We start from the raw sequence: 21,608 nt of genomic DNA, 5'->3' as shown, positions 1-21,608 counted from the left end.
TTTAATGATATGTAAATTTAATTTTTTAAATAAAAAATAATAAAGATAAAAATAATTAAAGTTACTATTAGAAAGGTTTATCATAAAGTTGTATGTATTGACGTAAAATCTTATGAAGGTGTAATAATCATATTTAAAATCTTAATATAAATTTGTAAGAGTTAACGTAAATAAATTTTATTGTATTAAATTAATTAAATTTAATTTTAATATTAAAATAATAATATTTTATTAATTTATAATAAAAAATAAAATAAATTTAAAAGTTTAATAACTTAAAATAAACTAAGTAAGTTTAAAAAAGATCTACGTTATTATCCAAAAATAGATAAGTTTAAAAATTAAATATGTTTTTATCTATTAACTTGTTATATCAGTTTTTATTATTTTTTAAAATTTTTATTAATTAACTTTACAGGAAGTTTAAACTTATTGTAGTATTCACCCTAAAAAGATACTCTAACAAAAAAAAAAAAATATATATATATATATACTCTTCTCTTTTATCCTTGTAATAATTTTTGGAAAAAGTTGCCGGTTTTGTAATCTTTTATAGGTTTGTGAAAAATTACACACAACGAGGGGGGCACGTGTTCACCGGCTGTCAGGTGACAGAGTTTTCTTCACCGCGTCATAGAAATTTAAGCCGTGTACGACCGGCTGTTATCAGTAAAACCTGTTTCACTTTTTTTTAATAAAAAAAATCTGAACTTAGATTCAATTTCGTTTATTCTTTTTGATATTTTCATTGCTTGCTGTGTTCCCTTTCGAGTTTAAAGAAAACCACCTTCCTTGCTATTTCATTATCTCTCTCGTACATGAAAAGCTACTTTTATTTAAAACCTCCCGAGTTCACCGATTCAACTCTGTCTTTAGGGTTTTTCTTTCCTTAATCAGGTGCGCCATATTCTTCTTCGTGTTTAACTGCAAATTACCTCTGATGTACACTTGCAATGCTCTGTTTGTTTGCCGAGAAAATTGAGGAAAAGAGACTAACAAAAAGTAGCAAAATCTTTGGATCTTATGCCTTTTTTAAAACAATGAATGAAGAATGTTTTTTTTCTTCAATAAAGTTTGAATTCGTTTGTTAAGCGCAGGTGAGTTTTTTCTTTGATTCTGGTAGCGTGTGAGTTAGGGTTTAACGTTTTGGGCTTAAAATCAAATCTTTGGTGCTCTAATTAGATTTTTTTAAAATTTATGTTTTTGAGTTTTCCCTTTTTAATGGGTTGTTCCTGGAGGAACAAAGTTTCACCGTATGTGCTAATTAGTTGATTTTCTGTTTATCCACGCCCAGCAATGAGGCAGCTAATGTTCTTTACTTCGATAATGTTGTATGATGATCACATGTTATCTCTCTGCTAAAATAGATATTCAGTTTACTTGCATGCTTTACCTGTTTGTAAATTGTTTTATTTAGAATCTGTTAGTGAGTTGAATTCTGTTGTTTGGATTTCTATATATAGTAGCAAAGATGTCTCTAGTGGAGGAGCTATGGGAGCGGTTAGTACGGGCAGCATTACGGAGGGAAAGATTTGGGATGGGAACAATAGGTCAGCCTGTTGGTGGAATTGCTAGTGGAATTGCTGCATATGTTCCTTCTTCTCTTGCGAACAATAGGGATATAGATGCAATTCTGAGAGCTGCAGATGAAATTCAGGATGACGATCCCAACGTAGCTAGAATTTGTATGTTAATCTCTTCTCCCTTTGGTATCTAAGATACCTAGGTATGAATGTTTTGTTATTCTATATCCAACAATGTTGCAGCTCTTTATATTTATTTATGTTTCTACATTGTAAATCATTGGAGTTGGAACTGGCATGTTTATTTCTGTTTGAATTTTTGGATGATATGTGAAATGGTTCAAATATATGTCTTAATACAATACTGTATATTCATAAACCCATTAAATCATGAGGAAACTTTTATCAATTGTATTATTTGCAGGTCACATGAATGATGAAGTCACCAAAAAAGAAACTAAATTTTGTTCATTTTTACATGTTTTCTTGTATTTGATTATGATTATGTTTTTCCTTTTACTGTACTAACTTTAAACCCTTCTCATTATAATTGGCTGCTGGCGATTTATATTCTCGATATCCTTGTTGAATAAATAAGTTTAATGCCCTCATTTTCTATCCTTTTATATTTTGGTTGAATGTGTTTGACTCTTGTAATGTTTGGTACAGTGAAATGAGGCCAGTTTAAATGTTCATTATATAGCAGTTTTGGTGATTTATTTGTTGTACTGCATGATTAATCATGTTTTTCTTTTTTAAATTTTTGGTTCATCTCCCATCGTTTCATAAACCTTCAACATTTGATTTCGTTGAGTGGTCATGAACTTAGAATAGGATATTTATGCATCAGAAAAAACCCTCATGCTGCTCCTAAAACAAGTGCTTTGCTTTGTGCACATGCATTCACATGTCATGCATTTAAATATGAGCTTGTGTGATGAGGGGATGTGCTCTTCAATTTTAGTGGATGTTTTGGATAAAAGCCCTTCTTTACTTTTCATTAATTTTTTTGTGACTGAATTATGGCCCTCAGAGGGTTTCTAGTTCTATTGAAACATTACTGATTGTGAACATATCTTATATAACTGAAACCCTTGCAGAACGCTATAATTCTTACAGTTAATAGACAATGAATGATTTAAAGTCAAATAAATGAAAGCTGTTTAATGTTTTTGAACTTGCTAATTTTATTGTTTTCCTGCAGTATGTGAGCATGCCTATTCACTTGCTCAAAATCTGGATCCTAATAGTGAAGGAAGAGGTGTTTTACAATTCAAGACTGGTTTAATGTCTGTCATCAAGGTATACTTCTACTCTACGAAAAATGCTGATAGCTTCCTCTGCCCTACTGTTCACCAAGCAAGAACTTTTATTACAGCAGGTCAATGAGTACTTTTTTGGTGTGCATGTTTTTGCTGTTTGTGAGTAGAATTGTTGATTGTTACTTGTTCCCTTGTGTGTTAGATGCTCATAGCACATTCTTCAAATATGGTTGTCTATTTTACTTTTGAGAGCTCCTTGATTAATTGAATTGACATTTTATGATGAAATATTATACCTGCTTGCACATGTATGGATTTTGGTTTATGTTTGTGCTTATGAGGGTATGCATGTTGGGATCTGTTGGAGAAGCAGGTTGGCTGATGTGGCTGTCTCATGATTGATTTGAATATTGGATGCATTTTTTCTAAAGATATGTTATGCAGAAAATGTGGTTCTCTTAATGTTTCTACCTACTGTCATTTGTATTTCTTGGCCCATTCTGCTAATTTCAGCAAAAGCTAGCGAAGAGAGAAGTTGGAACCATAGATAGGAGCCAAGATATTGCTCGCTTGCAAGAGTTCTACAAGCTTTATAGAGAGAAGAACAATGTTGACAAGCTACGAGAAGAAGAAATGAAGTTGAGGGAGTCAGGTGTTTTTAGTGGTAACCTTGGGGAGTAAGTATCTTAATAGGGATCATGCCTTTTTAACCATAGCTTCTCTCCTTTATGTTTGTATATTATTGCACTCTTTGCTTATCTGCTTCCCCTTTCTCAAAAAATTTCTCTTCCTTGTAAATGTGATTCCTTGTGTGGTCCGAGTCTTCAATTGAGTATTTTGGGTACCTTGATCAATTTTGATTATGTGTTAAGAGTCCTGAAATACATACATGCTATGGTTGGTTACATGTTTAACTCTATTAGCATTATGCCTCTTTAAGTGTCATTTTTTTGATATTACATACATGCCTCTTCAATTGACTTTCTTGTTGCAATAAATGATGTTGTGGGTCGTATATGTGCATCGTATCAGATTCCTCAAAGTTACTAATATATTTTTCCATTTAGTTAGTGCAAATGTTTCTGTGTGGCATGTGTGATAAATTGAAAAGAAAAATCACACAAGAGTGTTATTGAGGTTCAAAAATATCGTAGTCTACTCAAGGCTCACCAAACCCAAAAGTGTTAAAAAAAAGAGACAAATTAATTGTTGCTTGCTATGCTATAATTTTATTTGGCATTTATGTATTGTTGTTGGTTAAACCTTAAATTTCTTTATTTATAAAATGAATCTGTTGCTTCATGATGCAATTGACTTTTTTGAATACCATTTTTAAATAGATGGGGTTAGTCTGTTTATAACTTTGGTGGTGATTTTGCTTGATTGATCTCCATTTTTCCTATTCTTTGTTTTACATTGTTTTATTCACTCCTGTTTGTCTAATTCTAGGTTGGAGCGGAAGACATTGAAGAGGAAAAAGGTTTTTGGAACATTAAGAGTTTTGGGGATGGTATTGGAGCAGTTGACAGAGGAAATCCCTGAGGAGGTTGGTGGTATAGCCTTTATTTGTTATTTAAATATTTTTAACTGATATTTTTTGTTGTTGTGCTTCAAATTTAAATGGTGGATTTTAAGCTTCAATGAGGTGCACATATCACTTAACTTCTAAACTTCTTTGTCTTTAAGCAATTATTTTGTTCGCATCGTTAGACAATTTCTTTAAAATATATGCATAATCTAGCAGTATTCTAATAACGTTCCATATTCAGAATGTTAAACTTTGGTTTGGCTTTTTGAGTAGCTTCTCTGCTTTAGAAAGTTGAAGTTAGGCCAAATTGGGGTTTGAAAAACAACTTCTGCTTGGGCCAAGACTTGCAGCTTCAGATAGAGCTAGGAATTGTTGAGAAGCTGATAGATGTTATGGAGATATCCTTATCTTGACTGACCAACAACATTCTCTGAAAAGCTGTACTTTGATTCGTCTTTTACTGAAGTTTCTATGAGGTCAAAAAGTAATCTCATTCGTAGCTTCTAGATTATAATTGAGGGGAATGCATACCTTCTACAGCTTTGTCAAAATAGCAAAGTACAAAATGGTTAGATGTTAGGTCACACCATACTGTTTTTCTTTTCTTTCATGTCTGTTTTTTTTAAAAGTAATTTCGTTTTTTCTGCTGTAGTGCTTTTTCTTTTCTCCTTCCTTTTTAAACTAGTATATTTTCTTGCCATTGAGAAACGATTATTGGAGTCATCTAGGTGTCTTAGTTGGGAGTCTGTCTTGTTTTTTTATTTGCATTATTGAGCATATGGGGTTTTTTACTTCTTAAACTCATTGAATGTCAGTTTATAACACACGAATGGTGAAAGTGGTAATCTTCCTATGTAAGTTGTGGTATTGGAGCTGTAGCATCACTCAATCTAAGATGCTTTGCAACTGATAGGTTGTGCTGTTGCTAGTTTTATTTCCAAATATACTATGAGCAACTCCTGTTTCCTTTGTTGTTGTTTTTTCCTTTTTTCAGTTGCAGCAATAGTAAAATTGGAATTATTTCTTAATCTAGTAGTCTTTGAATGGAATCAAGTTTTGCCTCAAATGAAATCCAGTCACCTAATAGGTATTTTAGCTGTTTCAATTTGAAAAACCGCTCTATCATATTAGGAATTGTTTTCGTTTATAAGAAGCTAATCCTCATAATTAGTATGGGAGCACTTCCCATAGATGTTCCTATTTCTGAGGAGGTTCATAGATTTTCACTTTGGTTTTTGTCAGTTGTCGTGAGCTATTTTGTAGGAAAGAAGAGTGAATGGTGGTAGAGTATTAAAAGGTTTTCTTTTTGATTCTTTTTTGGGTTAGGATTCTTTTAATCTATTTAATTATTACATTGCATGTTTTTCCTAGTAAACATAATTACTCAAGGCACGTGGCTATGGTCAGCGTACACCCATGGTATTATTAGTTCTATGTATGCCTTGATTTAATGTTTTCTATGAAACATATTTTGTGAAGCCACTTTGTCTCCTCAAAGCATCTGATATATTTTGTTGTTAGCAAATACTATATTACCACAAACACATAACCTGTGGGATCTCTCAACACTGTGATGTTGTGTTAGTATCATTTTCAGTAAAATTGATTTGGGCTATTATAGCAATTTGGCATATGCAATATGCACTCTTTTTTAGTTGTCAACAATTGTGTCATCATATTCTGTAGTGTGCTGTTCCATAGTACTATGATCTTATGATTCAAGTACCTGTTTGTGTAATTGTAATTTCTTTTGAGCAGCTGAAACGGGTCATTGATTCAGATGCAGCCATGACTGAGGACCTCATTGCTTATAACATTATCCCATTGGATGCTCCTACCATAACAGATGCTATTGCGTCATTCCCTGAGGTTAGATCTTTTTGCTCTTTCTAGAGCTCATATTAAAATATAGTTTAGCTTTTTTTTTCTAAATTCTATTAAACTACAAAAATATACGGGCAGGTACGAGCAGCTGTTTCGGAGTTAAAGTACTTTAGGGGCTTGCCAAGACTGCCCGCCGATTTTTCTATTCCTGATACAAGGAGTGCCGATCTTTTGGATTTTCTGCATTATGTTTTTGGATTTCAGGTTTGTCTTCTATGATGACATGGAATATATGGTGTTTTCCTTTATGCTATTTTATTTACTATTTGTAGACTTCAGTATTTCTAAGTTTAAACAACATTATTGGATAGGATCTCCTATCCTATGTAAGCATCAGCTTGCAGTACCTGTGTTTTCTTGAAGTTTCCAATGGCTTTTTTCTCTTGGCCCCTGCTTGCCTGCTAATTTACCTTTGTATGTTGCCTGCCTTGGTCTGCTTTCATGCTTATTTATTCTGTAGTTTCACATGTGCAACCCTTTTTCCTCCTGGAAGGTCTAGGTCTTGTAGAAACTGTCAACCTCTAACTATCCCTTGCTGCATACGTCCCAATTTAACCAGCCAGGAAACCATAAGTTGACCTTCGTAGCTTGTGTTTGATATTGGATTGAACATATATTGGCTTTTATTTTCCTTTGTGATGGTTGCACTCACTACTTAGCTTATAGATTGGACTTGAGCAATGTCTTCATTGTGCATATTTTGCGTTGTGCTGTATCAAATAATAATTTACATGAGAAAAGTAAAAACATTTCAGTGCATTTGACTGAAATATAATTTCTTGGTCCATAGTTTTCTTATTAGTTTCAATTATTTATCTTATGATAGTGTTTCTAATTTCTTTACTCATCCTCATGTAATTGTTCTTTAAACTTATCATGGATTAAAAATCTGTCTTTTTAGTGTCAATTTTGTCACGTTTGACATTTTTATTTAAGGTCTGATTCATATACTTTTCTGATTTCAGAAAGACAATGTTTCTAACCAACGTGAACATATAGTTCTCCTGCTTGCCAATGAACAATCTCGACTTGGTATACCTGAAGAAACTGAAGCAGTAAGTTGTGTTATTCTTTGCTATTTTGCTGAACTTTCCAATGTTTATTGAATGCCCCATGATTGGCTTTTGAGAGGTCCCTGGTTTTGGAAACGTTTGGAGAGGTGACAGCGCTCACTTTCCATTTTTCTCAATAATGATCTTCTACTAAGAATCTTTTGGTTATATTTGCTTGATGCGTGTATGCAGTGAGGGAGGACTGTGCTCCTAAATTTTGTCTCTGGGTTGGTCTTTTTTCCCTTTCATGCAAATATTTTACAGTTCACAGTTCAGAAGTAGTGGGTTTTTGGTGGTTACATGTCTTCTCCTTGTTGGCTTACCCTGTCTGACAGTAGCTTTAACTAGCACTTTGAACTACTTGAATTAAACTTTGCTATTGTTTGACCAGAAGAAAAGAAGGAAGAGCAATCTAAGCTTCGATTTTGCTCGTTACTTTTAGTTAGAACTTAAGGTGGAGACAAAATGTTGATTTTATGACTGCTCAAAAAATGGAAAAAGAGGAAAAAAGACAGCTTAAATGCTCAAATTAGGATCTAACCATTACAAAATTTGTCAATCAAGAAGATAATAATAACAATGGAGGATTTCAGATTGTCAAATTTGATCATTAACGAAAATTAGAATGTAATGCTCGCACTGTTGATCTCTCTAATAGCTATCATGTTGAAAACCAGAAATGTGTCTTTGTTCATGTAGCCAAACTTGACGCATGGCAGTTGAATTTAACTTCTATTTAAAGTTTCCCCCTCTCTATCTCTTTCTGTTTCATTTTTCGTGCTTCATCCTTTTCTGTTTCGCTTCCATCAACAGATGTTTTCATGGTAAATGTAAAGCTAATTCTTGTTTTGATTACTTAATCTTGGTGGTTCCTTAGTAGAATTTGAAATCTCTATTAAAGGTATGGTGCATGCAGCTGTAAAATGATTGTCGTTTTGTTTATGAGTTGAATATTTTGAACTTATTTGAAGAGTTTAGAATTTCACATTTTCCCATTAGCCTATATACCTAACCTTGATTTTGTTTAAGGCTGGTGTATTTGGCTGTTAATTCAATTGGGTCTTTTATCTTATTTTAGTAGTTTAGATTTTTTTTTTTCACACTCTAATTATTACTTCTGTAACTCCTGATATTTAACATTTTGTTTGAGGGCTGGTTTATGTGACATTTTTTTACAATTGGGTACAATTAATTTGCATTCAGCATTCTCATCATTTGATCCAGATCTTTTACCTTGATTTTTCTTCAGAAATTGGATGAGGCTGCAGTGCAGAAGGTGTTTCTTAAGTCTCTTAAGAACTACATCGAATGGTGCAACTACTTGTGTATTCAACCTGTTTGGAGCAAGTGAGGATTTCCATCTCCTTGTAGTTTACTTTGTGACTATTCTGTGAGTGCCCTTTGTTTATGACCCGCGACAATTAAGAGTTATGGACTACTAATTGTCCTGTGCAGTCTGGATGCTGTTAGCAGGGAGAAGAAATTACTCTTTGTTTCTTTGTACTTCTTAATTTGGGGTGAAGCTGCCAACATCAGATTTCTTCCAGAATGCTTGTGCTACATATTTCATCATGTAAGTGAACCTAGAGTTATTCTGTTGATGTCAAACTTATTCCTATATTGTAAAATGCTTGTTTGCAATTTGTTATTGTGAAGGGCTGTTTTTAAGCTTGTACTCACATTTGAACTGTAACTTTGGTGTGCAGATGGTGAGGGAAATGGATGAAATTCTAAGGCAGCAGATGGCACAACCAGCCAATAGTTGCTGTTCTGAAAGTGGTGTATCATTCCTTGATCAAGTTATCACTCCGCTGTTTGAGGTGGTTGCTGCGGTATGTCTCAATTTCTCAGCAGCAAGTTGTTAACAATATTTTTATATTGCCACTTCAGTTACTGGTTTGCCTAAGTTTTTTAGTTTTAAATGTGGTTAAGTGGTTTTAGATGAGCTGGTTGTGGATAGTGGCTTTTACCCATGAATAATTTTGACTTTTGATTATGGTTAAGTTAATGGGTCTTTATGTTTGTTGTCAACTTTTTTCCTGATTAACTCTGTTCTTCATTTTAGTTCCTTGTTCCCAAATGAATAAGCCTTTTAACTTTTGCACAATTTGAGAAGAGAGGTGCCAGCAGCCCATATACACTTATTTGCAGTGTTTTCTCGAGGGCATTTTACCTCCATTAGGTTTAGGTGAATCTCTATAGGCCCATGTACAATCCTCTGGTTTGGACTGTTAGTTTGAGGGACTTATTTGTATATATTTAACCGGTGGAATTCTTTTGTATATTTACATGTAATTTGAAGTCTTAATTTAGTAGAATAAGGGTAATAATAAGTTATTATGAAAGTTTTCATCTTATTAAAAACTGTCAGTGTAACCTCCTATTAGTAATGAAGTAATTTACAGGGTTATGTGTCTTTCAAAACCACACAGGTCATGGGCAAACTGTGCTTTGAGCAAACCCCCATGGTGAAGTTAATTTATGCTTTTTCTATTATTTCCCATGGGTGAAGGGAAATTGATTCTGATATTTTACAGAAGTTTTAAGCTATAATGGAGGTTGTGGTGTGGCTACTTATGAACTCTTTCTGTCATTGCTGAAGTCTCATATAGGTCTGATTGGTTGCTAAAGTTGCATTAAATGTTATTGTAGGTCCTTTTTACTGCGATTTAACTGCCCGTAAGCTGATTAGGAATGTAAACACTAATTTTGTCTTCTTTTTTTTAACCCATATCCCAGAATTTTGCATTTGCTTATAGTGCTGCATGCTTAAGGACCCTGTGTTACTTTAATATTGGAGCCTAGTCAGCTCTGTTTCAGGTCAGAAGAAGTTTAGAGCATATAGTGAAACTGAAGTACTTGTCGTGGATGGCTCTTGATGTATGATAATTGTAGAAATGAAGAGAAACTGGTGGTGGAAGTAGCTGCAAAGCTCTATTTACATTTAAAAATAGAACAAGAGCTGCATAATCCAAGGGAGGGATTCAAGAAATTACAAATATTCTGTTACTAATAAAGCTAGATCTTATCTTGGGGTCTTTTTGCTATATAGGTGGCAGCTGCTTGATACTCACACTGACACTTGTTTCCTCATGAAAGTCTTCATGTTTCTAACTATGCATTGAAATTTGGAATACAGGAGGCTGCAAACAATGACAATGGCCGAGCACCACATTCCGCTTGGAGAAATTATGATGATTTTAATGAATATTTTTGGTAATGTTTTGGCAAGATTGATACTCTTTTAAGGTTTTTTTACATGTTTTGATGGCTGACCATCTGTTGCTTTTTCAGGTCACTTCATTGTTTTGAGCTTAGCTGGCCTTGGCGCAAAAGTTCATCTTTTTTCCAGGAGCCAAAACCAAGGTCAAAGGTTTGCATCTAACCGCTGTTCAACTTTGCATCATGGTTGGAATTAGGTTAAGGATTTTGTTTCCTGTTAGATGTGTTCTCTTCCTTCAGATATTTGAATGCAGGTTGCAAGTTTTCTGTTTTTTTTTTTTTACAATATTTTGCTCATAATTAAGTTTGATGAATAATTTCTCTAAACCTAACATGTTCAACAAATAATGTAAGTGAACCATCTTTAAATGACCTATATTTAAAATACATGTTTTTCGAGAGACTGTTTGTTGTTCTTGAATAATGATAGAAATTTCAAAAATTGAAATTTACAAGTTTCTTTGAAGAATTGTCTGCTTTACATTTGTACTTGAAGTCAAAGAGGCTTCAAGCTAATGGGTTTGTGAGAATGTTGAAGGGATAATCAGTTTGATTTTTTAGCCTACATTTTGTTTTAGCAGGGATTGTTTTTGCTGCGAAATAGTTAGAATGATTACCTGTTAGATTGAGCTCTCTATCACTATGCCCAATATTTAATTTTTTCAAATATTTGGAAATTGGAAATCATTTCTATTCTTTTTCCTTGTTACCTTAATTTTTTTTTTTAATTGATTTAACCAATGGACCCTGTCCTAGACCACCTTGTTTTCCATCTCCATTATGCTTCTTTTACTTAAGAATCTTTGTTTCAAAAGGAAGATATGAGCTTCAAAGTGCACTGTGATTTTTTCAAGATAAAGTTGAACTGTTCATCTGGTAATTGAAGGAACTTTAAATGGAAACTTGATTATTGCAGTAAGTATTTTGGTGTTTGTTATCTTTATTGCTATGTTTCTTTAATTTGCTCTCTTGCACCAACAACCCTCTATTGCTAGGGAATCTGTTTGACGGGCCTATGTTTTAATTAATACCCTGTTTTCTTTGGTTTTTGTGGGTCTTGACTGTTTATTTGCACTGTAAACTGCTACAATTTAGTGTTTCTTTCTATTCTTTTTATTTTGCAGAATCCACTTAAATCTGGAGGAGGTCAACATCGAGGGAAAACTTCATTTGTTGAGCACCGGACATTTTTCCATCTTTACCATAGTTTTCATCGATTGTGGATATTTCTTGCTATGATGTTTCAGGTTTGCAACTCTAAATGATGGCTTGTTTCTATGTACTTTTGTAGTTCTTTCTTCTTCTTCTTCTTCTTTTCTGGTTTGGTGTGTGTAAAACTTCTGAAGGCACATGCCAATAACGTGCACCTTCTTCTCTTTTCGATTTCCTGTCCCACATCATTAATATTTTTTTCTTTGTGTAATGGCTAGTCTAGTCTGATTGTAATTCTTTTCTTTTATAAAATTTAAGAACATGAAAACTGCCACTTTCCCTCTCCATCTGTCTCTCCCTGCCCCCTCTCCTTTTTGCAGTCTCCTTTATTGAAGGCTGAAATTTGGATCCCTAAGTATTGGCCATCACTGATAGGTGCAAGACTAAAGTTTTTGTTTTTCCCCAATTGATCTAGTCCAGAGTTTTCATCCCTCAAAAACGTATTTGAGAAATGGCTAGGTACTAAATATATTTTGAAAGCAAAGAGATATTAACTGTATTGCTCTGTGTAATTTTCTCCACTCACCTAGTTTATTCTAATATGTGCTGGTGTGGGTTCCATCTGTTAGCCAATTTCGTTTATTCAATGTCCAACAGTTCATGTTCCATTTAATTCCATGTTTCTGTTAAACTACTCCTTTCATCTGCTTATAAAAAATGGAAACTGCCTGATCCTTAATTGCATTCTTTTATTATGATTGCATTGTTCTTTGAGCCTTCTATGGATACTCCAATTTTGTGCTAGAATAGAGTTGTATTTTTCTTTCACCTTACTTAGAACAGAGTTCTTTTCTCTTTTTAAATGGAAGCTATTCATTATCCATAACTATCATTATTATATCTTAACCATTCTTATGAATTGCTAGCTTATTTCTCTCTATTAGGGACTCACGATCATTGCATTCAATGATGGACATCTGAACTCGAAGACTCTACGGGAAGTTCTCAGTCTTGGTCCAACTTTTGTAGTGATGAAGTTTATTGAAAGTAGGTTTCTTTTTGCATCTGCTTATGTTTCATGTTTCTTGGTTTTTCTAAATAGATAATTAACTACTGTGATAATTGACTGATGAGAATTTTGTTTCTTCTTGCTGCTAAAATGTTTCACTTAAATTGCTGAAGTTCTTGCCTCATAATGTAGGTGTTTTGGATGTTTTCATGATGTATGGCGCATATTCGACCACACGACGCCTAGCTGTTTCCAGAATTTTGCTTCGATTTGTTTGGTTCAGTGTTGCATCAGTTGTTATATCTTTCCTTTATGTGTATGTTCTCAGTCAATTTGCTGAAACTTTATTTTTTTTGACTTAATTTCATTGGTTTAACTTGCACATATATATGTTTTATATATAAGATTTAACTTCTTTTAATGTTCAACCATCACTAATGCAGGAAAGCTTTACAGGAAGAGATTAAACCAAATTCAGATTCAGTTGTTTTCAGATTGTATTTGATTGTTATAGGCATCTATGCTGGTATCCAATTTTTCATAAGTTTTCTCATGCGAATACCAGCATGCCATCGTTTGACCAATCAGTGTGATCGCTGGTCTTTGATTCGCTTTATCAAATGGATGCGCCAGGTTTTCATTTTCTATTTTTGTACTTTGTGTTCTGTTTACTGTTTTATATTTCTTTGCTAATTCTTCTCTCTGTTATTAATATTCTTTGTTGTGTTCATTCTCAAAGGAACGGTACTATGTTGGACTTGGCATGTATGAGAGGACTACTGACTTTATCAAGTAATCTGTAATCTCTGTCCTTGAGGTTCCTTGATTATGTACCCTAGGCACATTGGGAATGAAATTTTTCTTTTCATTGAATGCTTGATGTATAGCTTTTAAATGTTTTATTATGTACTTGTGATACAGATATATGGTTTTCTGGCTCATCATCTTGAGCGGGAAATTTTCATTTGCCTATTTTTTCCAGGTATGAGGCATTTGTTACACAGTATGTAATGTGGATGTTGATCTTTTGTTTGGTTATCTTTATAATGCTCTATCTGAATTTTGCAGATTAAGCCCTTGGTGAAGCCGACAAGGACTATAGTGACTATGGATGCTATACAATATTCTTGGCATGATTTTGTATCTAAAAGTATGCCTTTTGCATGTTCATGTCATAAAATTTTATGATGCATTAACTTTTTTTGTTATGTAGTCAAACGACTGAAGGAATTGCCTTCCTTTTTTTTTTTTTAAATTGTAAAATATGTATGTTGAATGTACTGACTGATATCTTTTAGCTACTTGAAATTGATTTCTTATTTGGGAAGAAAATAGGTATAGTTGTAGAATCTAAAACTTGAAATTCTGTTTGTTTAGTGTAGTGGCTTCTCTATAAATATATAAAGCCAACCTATCACGAGTTGCTTAATTGTTTAGCATGTCTGTGCTTTTCTGCCGGAGTATAAATAAAGGAATCAAAACTATATTTGATGCATAAATATTATGTTGACTTTCTGCCTGGAGTTTTCTCTTGTTCCATGTCCTCACTTTCCTCCCATTCTATGTTTGTTGTTGGAAGTTTTGACGCTGTTATGTTTGTTATAATTAGATACACATTTGGACTTTCTTTGAGAATATCTCTTTGCATGCAGATAACCATAATGCTCTGACAGTGGCTACTTTATGGGCTCCAGTGATAGCTGTAAGTTGGAATCCCTGATATGTTTCTAAAGATATGAAATACCAAGTCCTTTGAATTCCTGATACATGTGGATAAACGGGTCATGATGTCATTTTGAGCAATAGCTTACCTTAAAGGGATTCTCTTAATTTAAAGTGATTCGATGGCAGGGAATTAGATATACATGCAAGTTAAATAATTTTTATTTTCTGTTTTATATTTGGTTGTGTTTGTGGTGGATGTCTTGCTAAGATATAGTGGAGAGATTCAGTTTTTTTCAGTGAATAGTTCCCTTTTCTATATTAGTTATATATGTATTTTTGTTTCCCTTCTTTTGCCACAGATGTATCTTTTAGACATCTACCTTTTTTACACCGTCTTATCTGCTGTGTGGGGATTCTTGCTTGGGGCAAGAGATCGTCTTGGGGAGGTATGTAGTTTTCGTCTGACCTATGTCTATTTTATGCACACTTACTATGTTTTCTTGCTTGTCAGTCTTCTTTCCCCAATATACTTTCTTCTTGCACTTGAGTTGTGCTTTGAACCTTTTCTTGAAATCTCAGATTAGATCTTTGGGTGCTGTCCAAAAACTTTTTGAGGAGTTTCCAGCAGCTTTTATGAAGACGCTTCATCCTGTTAGGTCAGACACTTAAACATAGTACAACAATTGTGGTTCATTTTGAATGGTTAATATGCTTGCTCCTTTTTTCTGTTGGTATTTGTTTTTTTTAATTATGTGAGAAACTTTTTGTTTTGCAGGACTTCTACATCGTCCGCTAACCAGGTGAGGGATTATGCATATTATAATTGGTTATAACTGAGAAACAGTAGAATAACTACTTTTTGAAGGTGGGTATGTATTACATAGTCACTGTTTGACTTGAAGTTGTGCTTTAACCATAGTAACATTGCTTCTTTATGCTACGGTTTCCATTATACTACTATATAGCCAAAGTAAGGTACATAGGTGCACCGCTGTGGTAAAATTGTCACCCTTTCACCCTTTCACATGACACTGCCAGCAGAACAGTACACCCTCTCACATGACACTGCCAGCAGAACAGTACACCCTCTCACCAGAACAGTAAACTGAGTCCCTTACTTTTCTTGCTCAATCTACTGGTTTTGTTTGGCCATTACGTTTGCTGTTAACACTCTTTACTTTGTATTTATTCCTCCATCTCGAACAAATCATTGGCACGTGTCTTTTGTAATATGTATTTTTTTTTCATTTTTCTATTGTCAAATTCTGTAGTTTTTGCCCTTTTGTTTTTCTGTTCTTTTTGTTATTCTAACTCACTGGATTGCTTTTTTGATGCAGGCGCATATGAAAATTTATTTAGTATTTTAGTTAGTTTAGGATTTTATTTTATTTATTTAGTTTGAAATTCTTTTTCCTATCTTTATTAGAATTTTAGTACTTTAAGTCTTTATTTAGGATTAGAATTACTATTTGATTAGGATTTATCTTAACTATTATAAATAAATATCTTAGGTAGAAGATTATCATTATCATCTTTTGTTATTTTGAATATTTATTCAAGAGGTTTCTTTGAAAACCCAATTATCTTTTTATTGTTCCAACACAATCAACCCCATTCTAGCCCTAATTGTTGAGTTCTAATTGCCTAAACCTTTCGGCTACATCATTTTTGCTTTGTTATCCCATGACATTTAAGAACTAACCCCTAATGCCAAAATTTTAATTGATCAATAAGTAATATTTCTTGTCTCAGGTGTTATTTCATATTTTTGGTTATCTGATTTTATTAATATTATCAACCATTACTTTTCAAAAATAGTATGGTAGTTGAAGTGTAGAACGTTCTCAATTACTTGATATAGTTTTGTATTAGAATTCAGTTATTATTTGATTAAGTTTATCAATAAACTATTAACAGATTTTAATAAAGTTCTAATAACATGATGTAGAATAGAAGTAAAAAATATACTAAGTTGTGAATTTAGTTATGCTTGTTGCTTTGTGAATATAATGGTCACTGGATAATATACAGGTCTAAACTCTAAATTCAAAAGGTAAAATATTTTATTTTTTATTTGAGATGACATTAAAATAATGGTATTTTGGTAGTTAACTTTTAAATTTCATTATTATCAAGTGTGTAGATTGTAAATAGTGTTTGTTAATTTGTGAATTTGACTCAACTATATCCAATACTTAGTAGATAATTCATAGGGAGTTTTCCATTTGGCATGGCTCAAATGGAAAGGATAGAGTCGATTTGGGCATTGGTTCTAATTTAGAGCCGTTCATATTTTTTTTATACAAAGAAAAAAGAGTAGTTCAAAACTGTTAATTAAAATTTGTGACCATCATTTTGTTTTTATTGTATGCTCCATTTAATGACAAAGTCATTGCTATATGTATTAGTAGCTTCAAAATTTTATCTGAAAAAAAAAGAAAGAACATTTTCGTCATTGCATTACCATGGTAATGTGTGACTCAGCTTGTTTAATCTATAGGACTGAGGGTTTCTTCTTTCATCTTTGTTTATTGTTTCTTTACATTATAAGTCAGCAACTAATTCTTTGGGAACGTACTGCTCTGTGTTTGTAAGGTTGTGGAGAAGAACAAGTTTGATGCTGCTCGTTTCTCTCCCGTTTGGAATGAAATTATCAAAAATTTGAGGGAAGAAGATTATTTAACTAACTTGTGAGTGTTCTTGATTCTGTTCTTGTTGATTTAATAGATTCCTTTGTATTGGCTCTTGGGTGGATTGTGTATTTGTGGGTTCCATAATGTTGATATGTAGGTGCTATTCTTTGATGAGATGTATTTCCCCTTATTCACTTCTTGTCCTTTACTGCAGGGAAATGGAGTTACTTTTAATGCCTAAAAATACGGGGAGTCTCCCCTTGGTTCAGTGGCCCCTTTTTCTTCTTGCTAGCAAGGTCTTTGATTTCTCTAATAATAGTTATATTTTTCTTTTATATTATATATTTACTTCTTTAATTTTGTTTAAACGATTTCTTTTTTCAACAGTTATTGATTAAACCTGTGTTTAATTTCATCTTCAATGTACTATTGCAGATATTTTTGGCTAATAATTGTGCCTCTGAGAGAATAATAGATTCACAAGATGAGCTCTGGGAAAGGATTTCAAGGGATGACCATATGAAGTATGCAGTTCAGGAATGCTACCATGCCCTCCGGTTTATACTGACAGAGATATTGGAAGCTGAAGGAAGGATGTGGTAAATTCTTATTAAATTGTTGGAGTTCAGTAAAGAATTAATGTTGCTCTTATGATATTCTTATGTTGTATCTATTTTCCTTAGGGTTGAGAGGATATATGAGGGCATTGAAGCCAGTATAGAGAAGAAGAGTATCCATGTTGATTTTCAGCTAAACAAGCTGCAACTGGTTATTTCGCGGGTTACTGCTCTCTTAGGAATTCTGGTTGGTTTTATTGCTTTTATTCTTGATTCACTTGTGGTATAAAAGCAAAATTCCTGCTGTATATTTGTTGTCTTCTTTTTCCTTTTATTTGTATTTTGTACTTTTTCGGATAGTTCTTATTTCTGCATGCTTTTCTGCCCTCTACTAGGATGCAAAAGTGTTATTTAGTCATTCATCTCTAACGTTTGAAAAGCCTCTTCTATGATTCAATCTCGATTTACTAATTTCCAAGGAAAAGAGTGAAATAGAAATTTAAATTTGTTGTGCTACAGTTTATGTTGTGACTGTGGGAAGGAGTATAATTGAAATTTGAATAGTTAGGACTTCAGGTTTATGTCATAGCTTCCATGTTTTCTCATAAAAATCTGAATCCATAAATAGGAACGAGTGATGCAAAAATGAAGAATTATCTATATATTGTAGCTTTTTACCTTTAAATATATATATATATATATATTGTATCTTTTCTGCTTCACAGTTGTTGGAGTTTTTAGTACTTATTTATGTCCTTTGTTTCGAATGTGGCTTGTACAGAATCAGGCTGAAAAGCCGGAGCATGAAAAAGGTGCTGTTAAGGCTGTTCAAGATCTATATGATGTTGTGCGGCATGATGTGCTTGCCATCAATATGAGGTCTGTCAAATATTCTAGTCTTTGCTTATATGTGGGACATATGAAATGTGCTCTCCATCAATATGTAACTTTTGTTGTATTCTAGGGAACACTATGAACAATGGAATAACATTTTAAAAGCTAGGACTGAAGGTCGGCTATTTGCAAACTTGAAATGGCCAAGAGATCCTGAGTTGGTATGTTAAGGATTATATAACTCTACTAGTATTTTCTAGCTATAGTTTTTTTCCTTGCTTCTAATGGCATTATGCTACTTTTTAATATTCAGAAAGCACAAGTCAAAAGATTATATTCTCTATTAACGATTAAAGATTCAGCCTCAAATGTTCCCAAAAATCTTGAGGCAAGACGTAGGCTGGAGTTCTTCACAAATTCACTTTTCATGGATATGCCCCCACCGAGACCTGTCCATGAGATGCTGTCCTTCAGGTTTTACCTTTTTCCTTGTGAATCTCTTTTGTCTTTTTAGGTATTAGTGTATCTTCCTGATCAGTTTTCATGTTCTCATGCTTGTTTTAAATAAATTAATGCAGTGTGTTTACTCCATATTATTCCGAGATTGTGCTTTATAGTATGAATGAATTGTTGAAGAAGAACGAGGATGGAATATCTATTTTGTTTTACCTCCAGAAGATATATCCAGGTATTTTCCACCTCACTTTGCTATGTCTCAAGCTGAAGATAACTGTATTTTATGTTTCACGTTGTCTAGATATTTCCTTGATTGATTAGTGCAAAATTGGAAATGTACCTGCTTATTGTTATAGGAAGGTGTTGAATTGTGAAAATATTAGATTGGTTTAATTGAGTTAAACTTGAAGGTTCCTAGCTGGCTTTCTCTCTCTGTATTCTGTCTCCTCCCCCCCCCCCCCCCCCCCTGGCCGGAAAAAAAGAAATGAAAATGGATAATTATTTTCTTTCTTATATTATTTGCTGGATTAATTGACTTGGGTTCCTTCAATGCTCCTATTTTTTTGGTAAGGGAAAAAGAAGATAATTCTTTTCTTTTTATATATGTTATCCGTGGATACATGGATTAAGTGTTTTTTTTTCTTTTTTGAATAATGTCACTTGTTTACATTTTTGGAGTCTGACAGACCTGTCAAGTGTGACCAGCTCACTAATCATGTGTTTGATCTTAGGTGTACTCATTCTGTGGATTGGAGTAACTTTTATAATTTATTAATAATGTTCTTAAGGAATACAAAATTTAGTTATTTGAGAATGATTTCTTTCAAGCAGCAATATGCTTGGTAGGTGAGAAGTGGTAGGAGAAAAAAAGGTTGGGGGGAACATGAACATTTTTTTCTCTTTTTTGGTTAGAAAGAAATTTTATAATTTGGTACCTATAGTTTAAAAATTTGCATACTCGAACTTTGCTTCTATCTATCAATTGGCACGAGACTAACATGGTTAGTCAAATGGATGGCGTGTTCAAAAGCAACCAATAAAAACATGCCACGTGTTACCATTTTATTGGATATCTTGGACACATCATTCATTTAACTAACAATGTTAGTCTTGTGTGTAAACTAATGGACAAAAGCAAAGTTCGAGTACCTAATTGCAAAATTTTAAACTTAAGGTATCAAATTGAGACTTTGAATATAGTTTGGGTACCAAATGTGTCAGTAACCCTTTTAATATCTACATCATTTCATTGAAAAAATCTCTTAATAATTGGGTATGTTTGACTTTCTACTAAAATTTTTATACTTGCTAACACTAATTGAACATATTAAGGTATTTTTGTGTCAAAAGAAATATGAAAGTATGATTTTCGTGAAAAACAAGGGAAAATGTGTAGTTTACTCAATTATTTTTTTCTTCTATTGTACTTGGATATTATCCTTCCTACCGTGATCCTAAAACTTAACTAAGATTTTGTTGCATTTTTTTACTTATTCTCTGCTATTTGCTTTTTGTTTCTGTCAAAGTTGCTGTAAAGTAAAAGCAAATAATAAAAGACCTATGAAGCACAGATATGGGTGTAACACCCATGTATTTGTGTCGAATACACATTGGGCATGAACACACGTTTGGCATGGCTGGATATGTGTCTATCCCTGGATATAGTAGAAGTTATAAAAGATGTTATTTTGGATACGACATGAACAAGCGAATGATATGGTATGGACATGGTAGTGAAGCGGCAAAAAGTTATTGCCGTTGGTAAGGGGACAGAATGTTCTTGCCTCAGTTTAGTGAGTTGAGAAACAGAAGAGAAGAGAGAGAAGCAATGAACACAACACAATGTTCCCTTGTTTTTAGCCTCAAATGGAGTCGATTCATGTGCGTGAGACTCCATTTAGCAGTGAAAAGTTTGAAAGAAGATGATCCATGAAGGAGATGACCTGTTGTTTTGTTCAACCAGGCGAACTGTTATTGCGCCATTTGAGAAAGAGAAATTGAGATTAAATTGGATGGCACTTGGGTATAAGATTTTGCTAGATCAAATGGGCTTTTGGTTGGATGGTTATAGCTTTATTCAGTTATAACTTTTGAGCCTATAAATCTATTTGGGTAGATTTATTTACAATAATCCAACACAATTATAAAATCTATACATCTGAACAAAATTACAAAAAAAATTTGTAATAACTAAATCTTTTTTAAATAAGTTCTATATATTTTGAAAGAATTTCAATGCATGTTGGTTATATTTTCATTCACAATATATGTTAATTTTGATAATTGCCGTATTGTCATGTCTATGAACTTGTGTCTTGTGTCTTGTTTTTATGTCCGTGCTTCCTAATAAAAGATTAATGGCATAATATCCAAAAAAAGCCCTTAAACTATTCAAGAAAATTCAAATAAGCCTTTGTATTTTTATTGCTTTCAATCAAGCGCTTGTAGTTTTATTTTGAGTCAAATAAGCCTTTATACTTTTATTTTGGGTTAAATAAATTCTTATGACTAATGATTGACTTAGTCAAAATATCATTTATTATTCTATGCCATGTGATATTGACGTGACATGCTAACATATCATAATTGATAATATGGCATGTTGACACATAATTGATGATGACGTGACATGCTAATTTGGCATGATAACATAATCATGTGGCATTTTTCACCTTGCACATCAAAGTCATGTTAGTGCCAAGTGTATATAACATGACAAGTGGCATTTTAATTAATGCCAATTAGTTAATCATTAGTCATAAGGTCTTATTTGATCCGAAATAAAAATATAGGGGTTTGATTGAATGCAATAAAAAAACAAGTGTTCATTG

General features: G+C 33.1%; 1 protein-coding gene across 1 annotated transcript in view; it reads left to right on the top strand.

The window, feature by feature from the left end:
* LOC18589673 (callose synthase 9) overlaps positions 697–21,608 on the top strand; it is a 38,811-nt gene continuing 17,899 nt past the window's right edge. The window contains exons 1-32 of the mRNA XM_007014743.2: positions 697–897; positions 1,464–1,685; positions 2,728–2,825; positions 3,299–3,462; positions 4,235–4,331; positions 6,072–6,182; positions 6,276–6,401; positions 7,163–7,252; positions 8,499–8,596; positions 8,705–8,822; positions 8,956–9,081; positions 10,389–10,465; positions 10,544–10,622; positions 11,596–11,718; positions 12,568–12,670; positions 12,825–12,948; positions 13,076–13,265; positions 13,372–13,424; positions 13,554–13,614; positions 13,701–13,782; positions 14,285–14,334; positions 14,657–14,743; positions 14,877–14,953; positions 15,073–15,097; positions 16,893–16,987; positions 17,145–17,226; positions 17,366–17,529; positions 17,614–17,734; positions 18,269–18,366; positions 18,452–18,542; positions 18,635–18,795; positions 18,900–19,009. Of these exons, the coding sequence (XP_007014805.2) occupies positions 1,472–1,685; positions 2,728–2,825; positions 3,299–3,462; positions 4,235–4,331; positions 6,072–6,182; positions 6,276–6,401; positions 7,163–7,252; positions 8,499–8,596; positions 8,705–8,822; positions 8,956–9,081; positions 10,389–10,465; positions 10,544–10,622; positions 11,596–11,718; positions 12,568–12,670; positions 12,825–12,948; positions 13,076–13,265; positions 13,372–13,424; positions 13,554–13,614; positions 13,701–13,782; positions 14,285–14,334; positions 14,657–14,743; positions 14,877–14,953; positions 15,073–15,097; positions 16,893–16,987; positions 17,145–17,226; positions 17,366–17,529; positions 17,614–17,734; positions 18,269–18,366; positions 18,452–18,542; positions 18,635–18,795; positions 18,900–19,009 (3,295 nt within the window). The 5' untranslated portion in view covers positions 697–897; positions 1,464–1,471. The remainder of the gene's footprint in view (positions 898–1,463; positions 1,686–2,727; positions 2,826–3,298; positions 3,463–4,234; positions 4,332–6,071; positions 6,183–6,275; positions 6,402–7,162; positions 7,253–8,498; positions 8,597–8,704; positions 8,823–8,955; positions 9,082–10,388; positions 10,466–10,543; positions 10,623–11,595; positions 11,719–12,567; positions 12,671–12,824; positions 12,949–13,075; positions 13,266–13,371; positions 13,425–13,553; positions 13,615–13,700; positions 13,783–14,284; positions 14,335–14,656; positions 14,744–14,876; positions 14,954–15,072; positions 15,098–16,892; positions 16,988–17,144; positions 17,227–17,365; positions 17,530–17,613; positions 17,735–18,268; positions 18,367–18,451; positions 18,543–18,634; positions 18,796–18,899; positions 19,010–21,608) is intronic.

This window comes from Theobroma cacao, chromosome 9 (genome assembly GCF_000208745.1).
Source record: "Theobroma cacao cultivar B97-61/B2 chromosome 9, Criollo_cocoa_genome_V2, whole genome shotgun sequence".
Lineage (NCBI taxonomy): Eukaryota > Viridiplantae > Streptophyta > Magnoliopsida > Malvales > Malvaceae > Theobroma > Theobroma cacao.
This window is presented reverse-complemented; position numbering and strand designations above follow the sequence as displayed.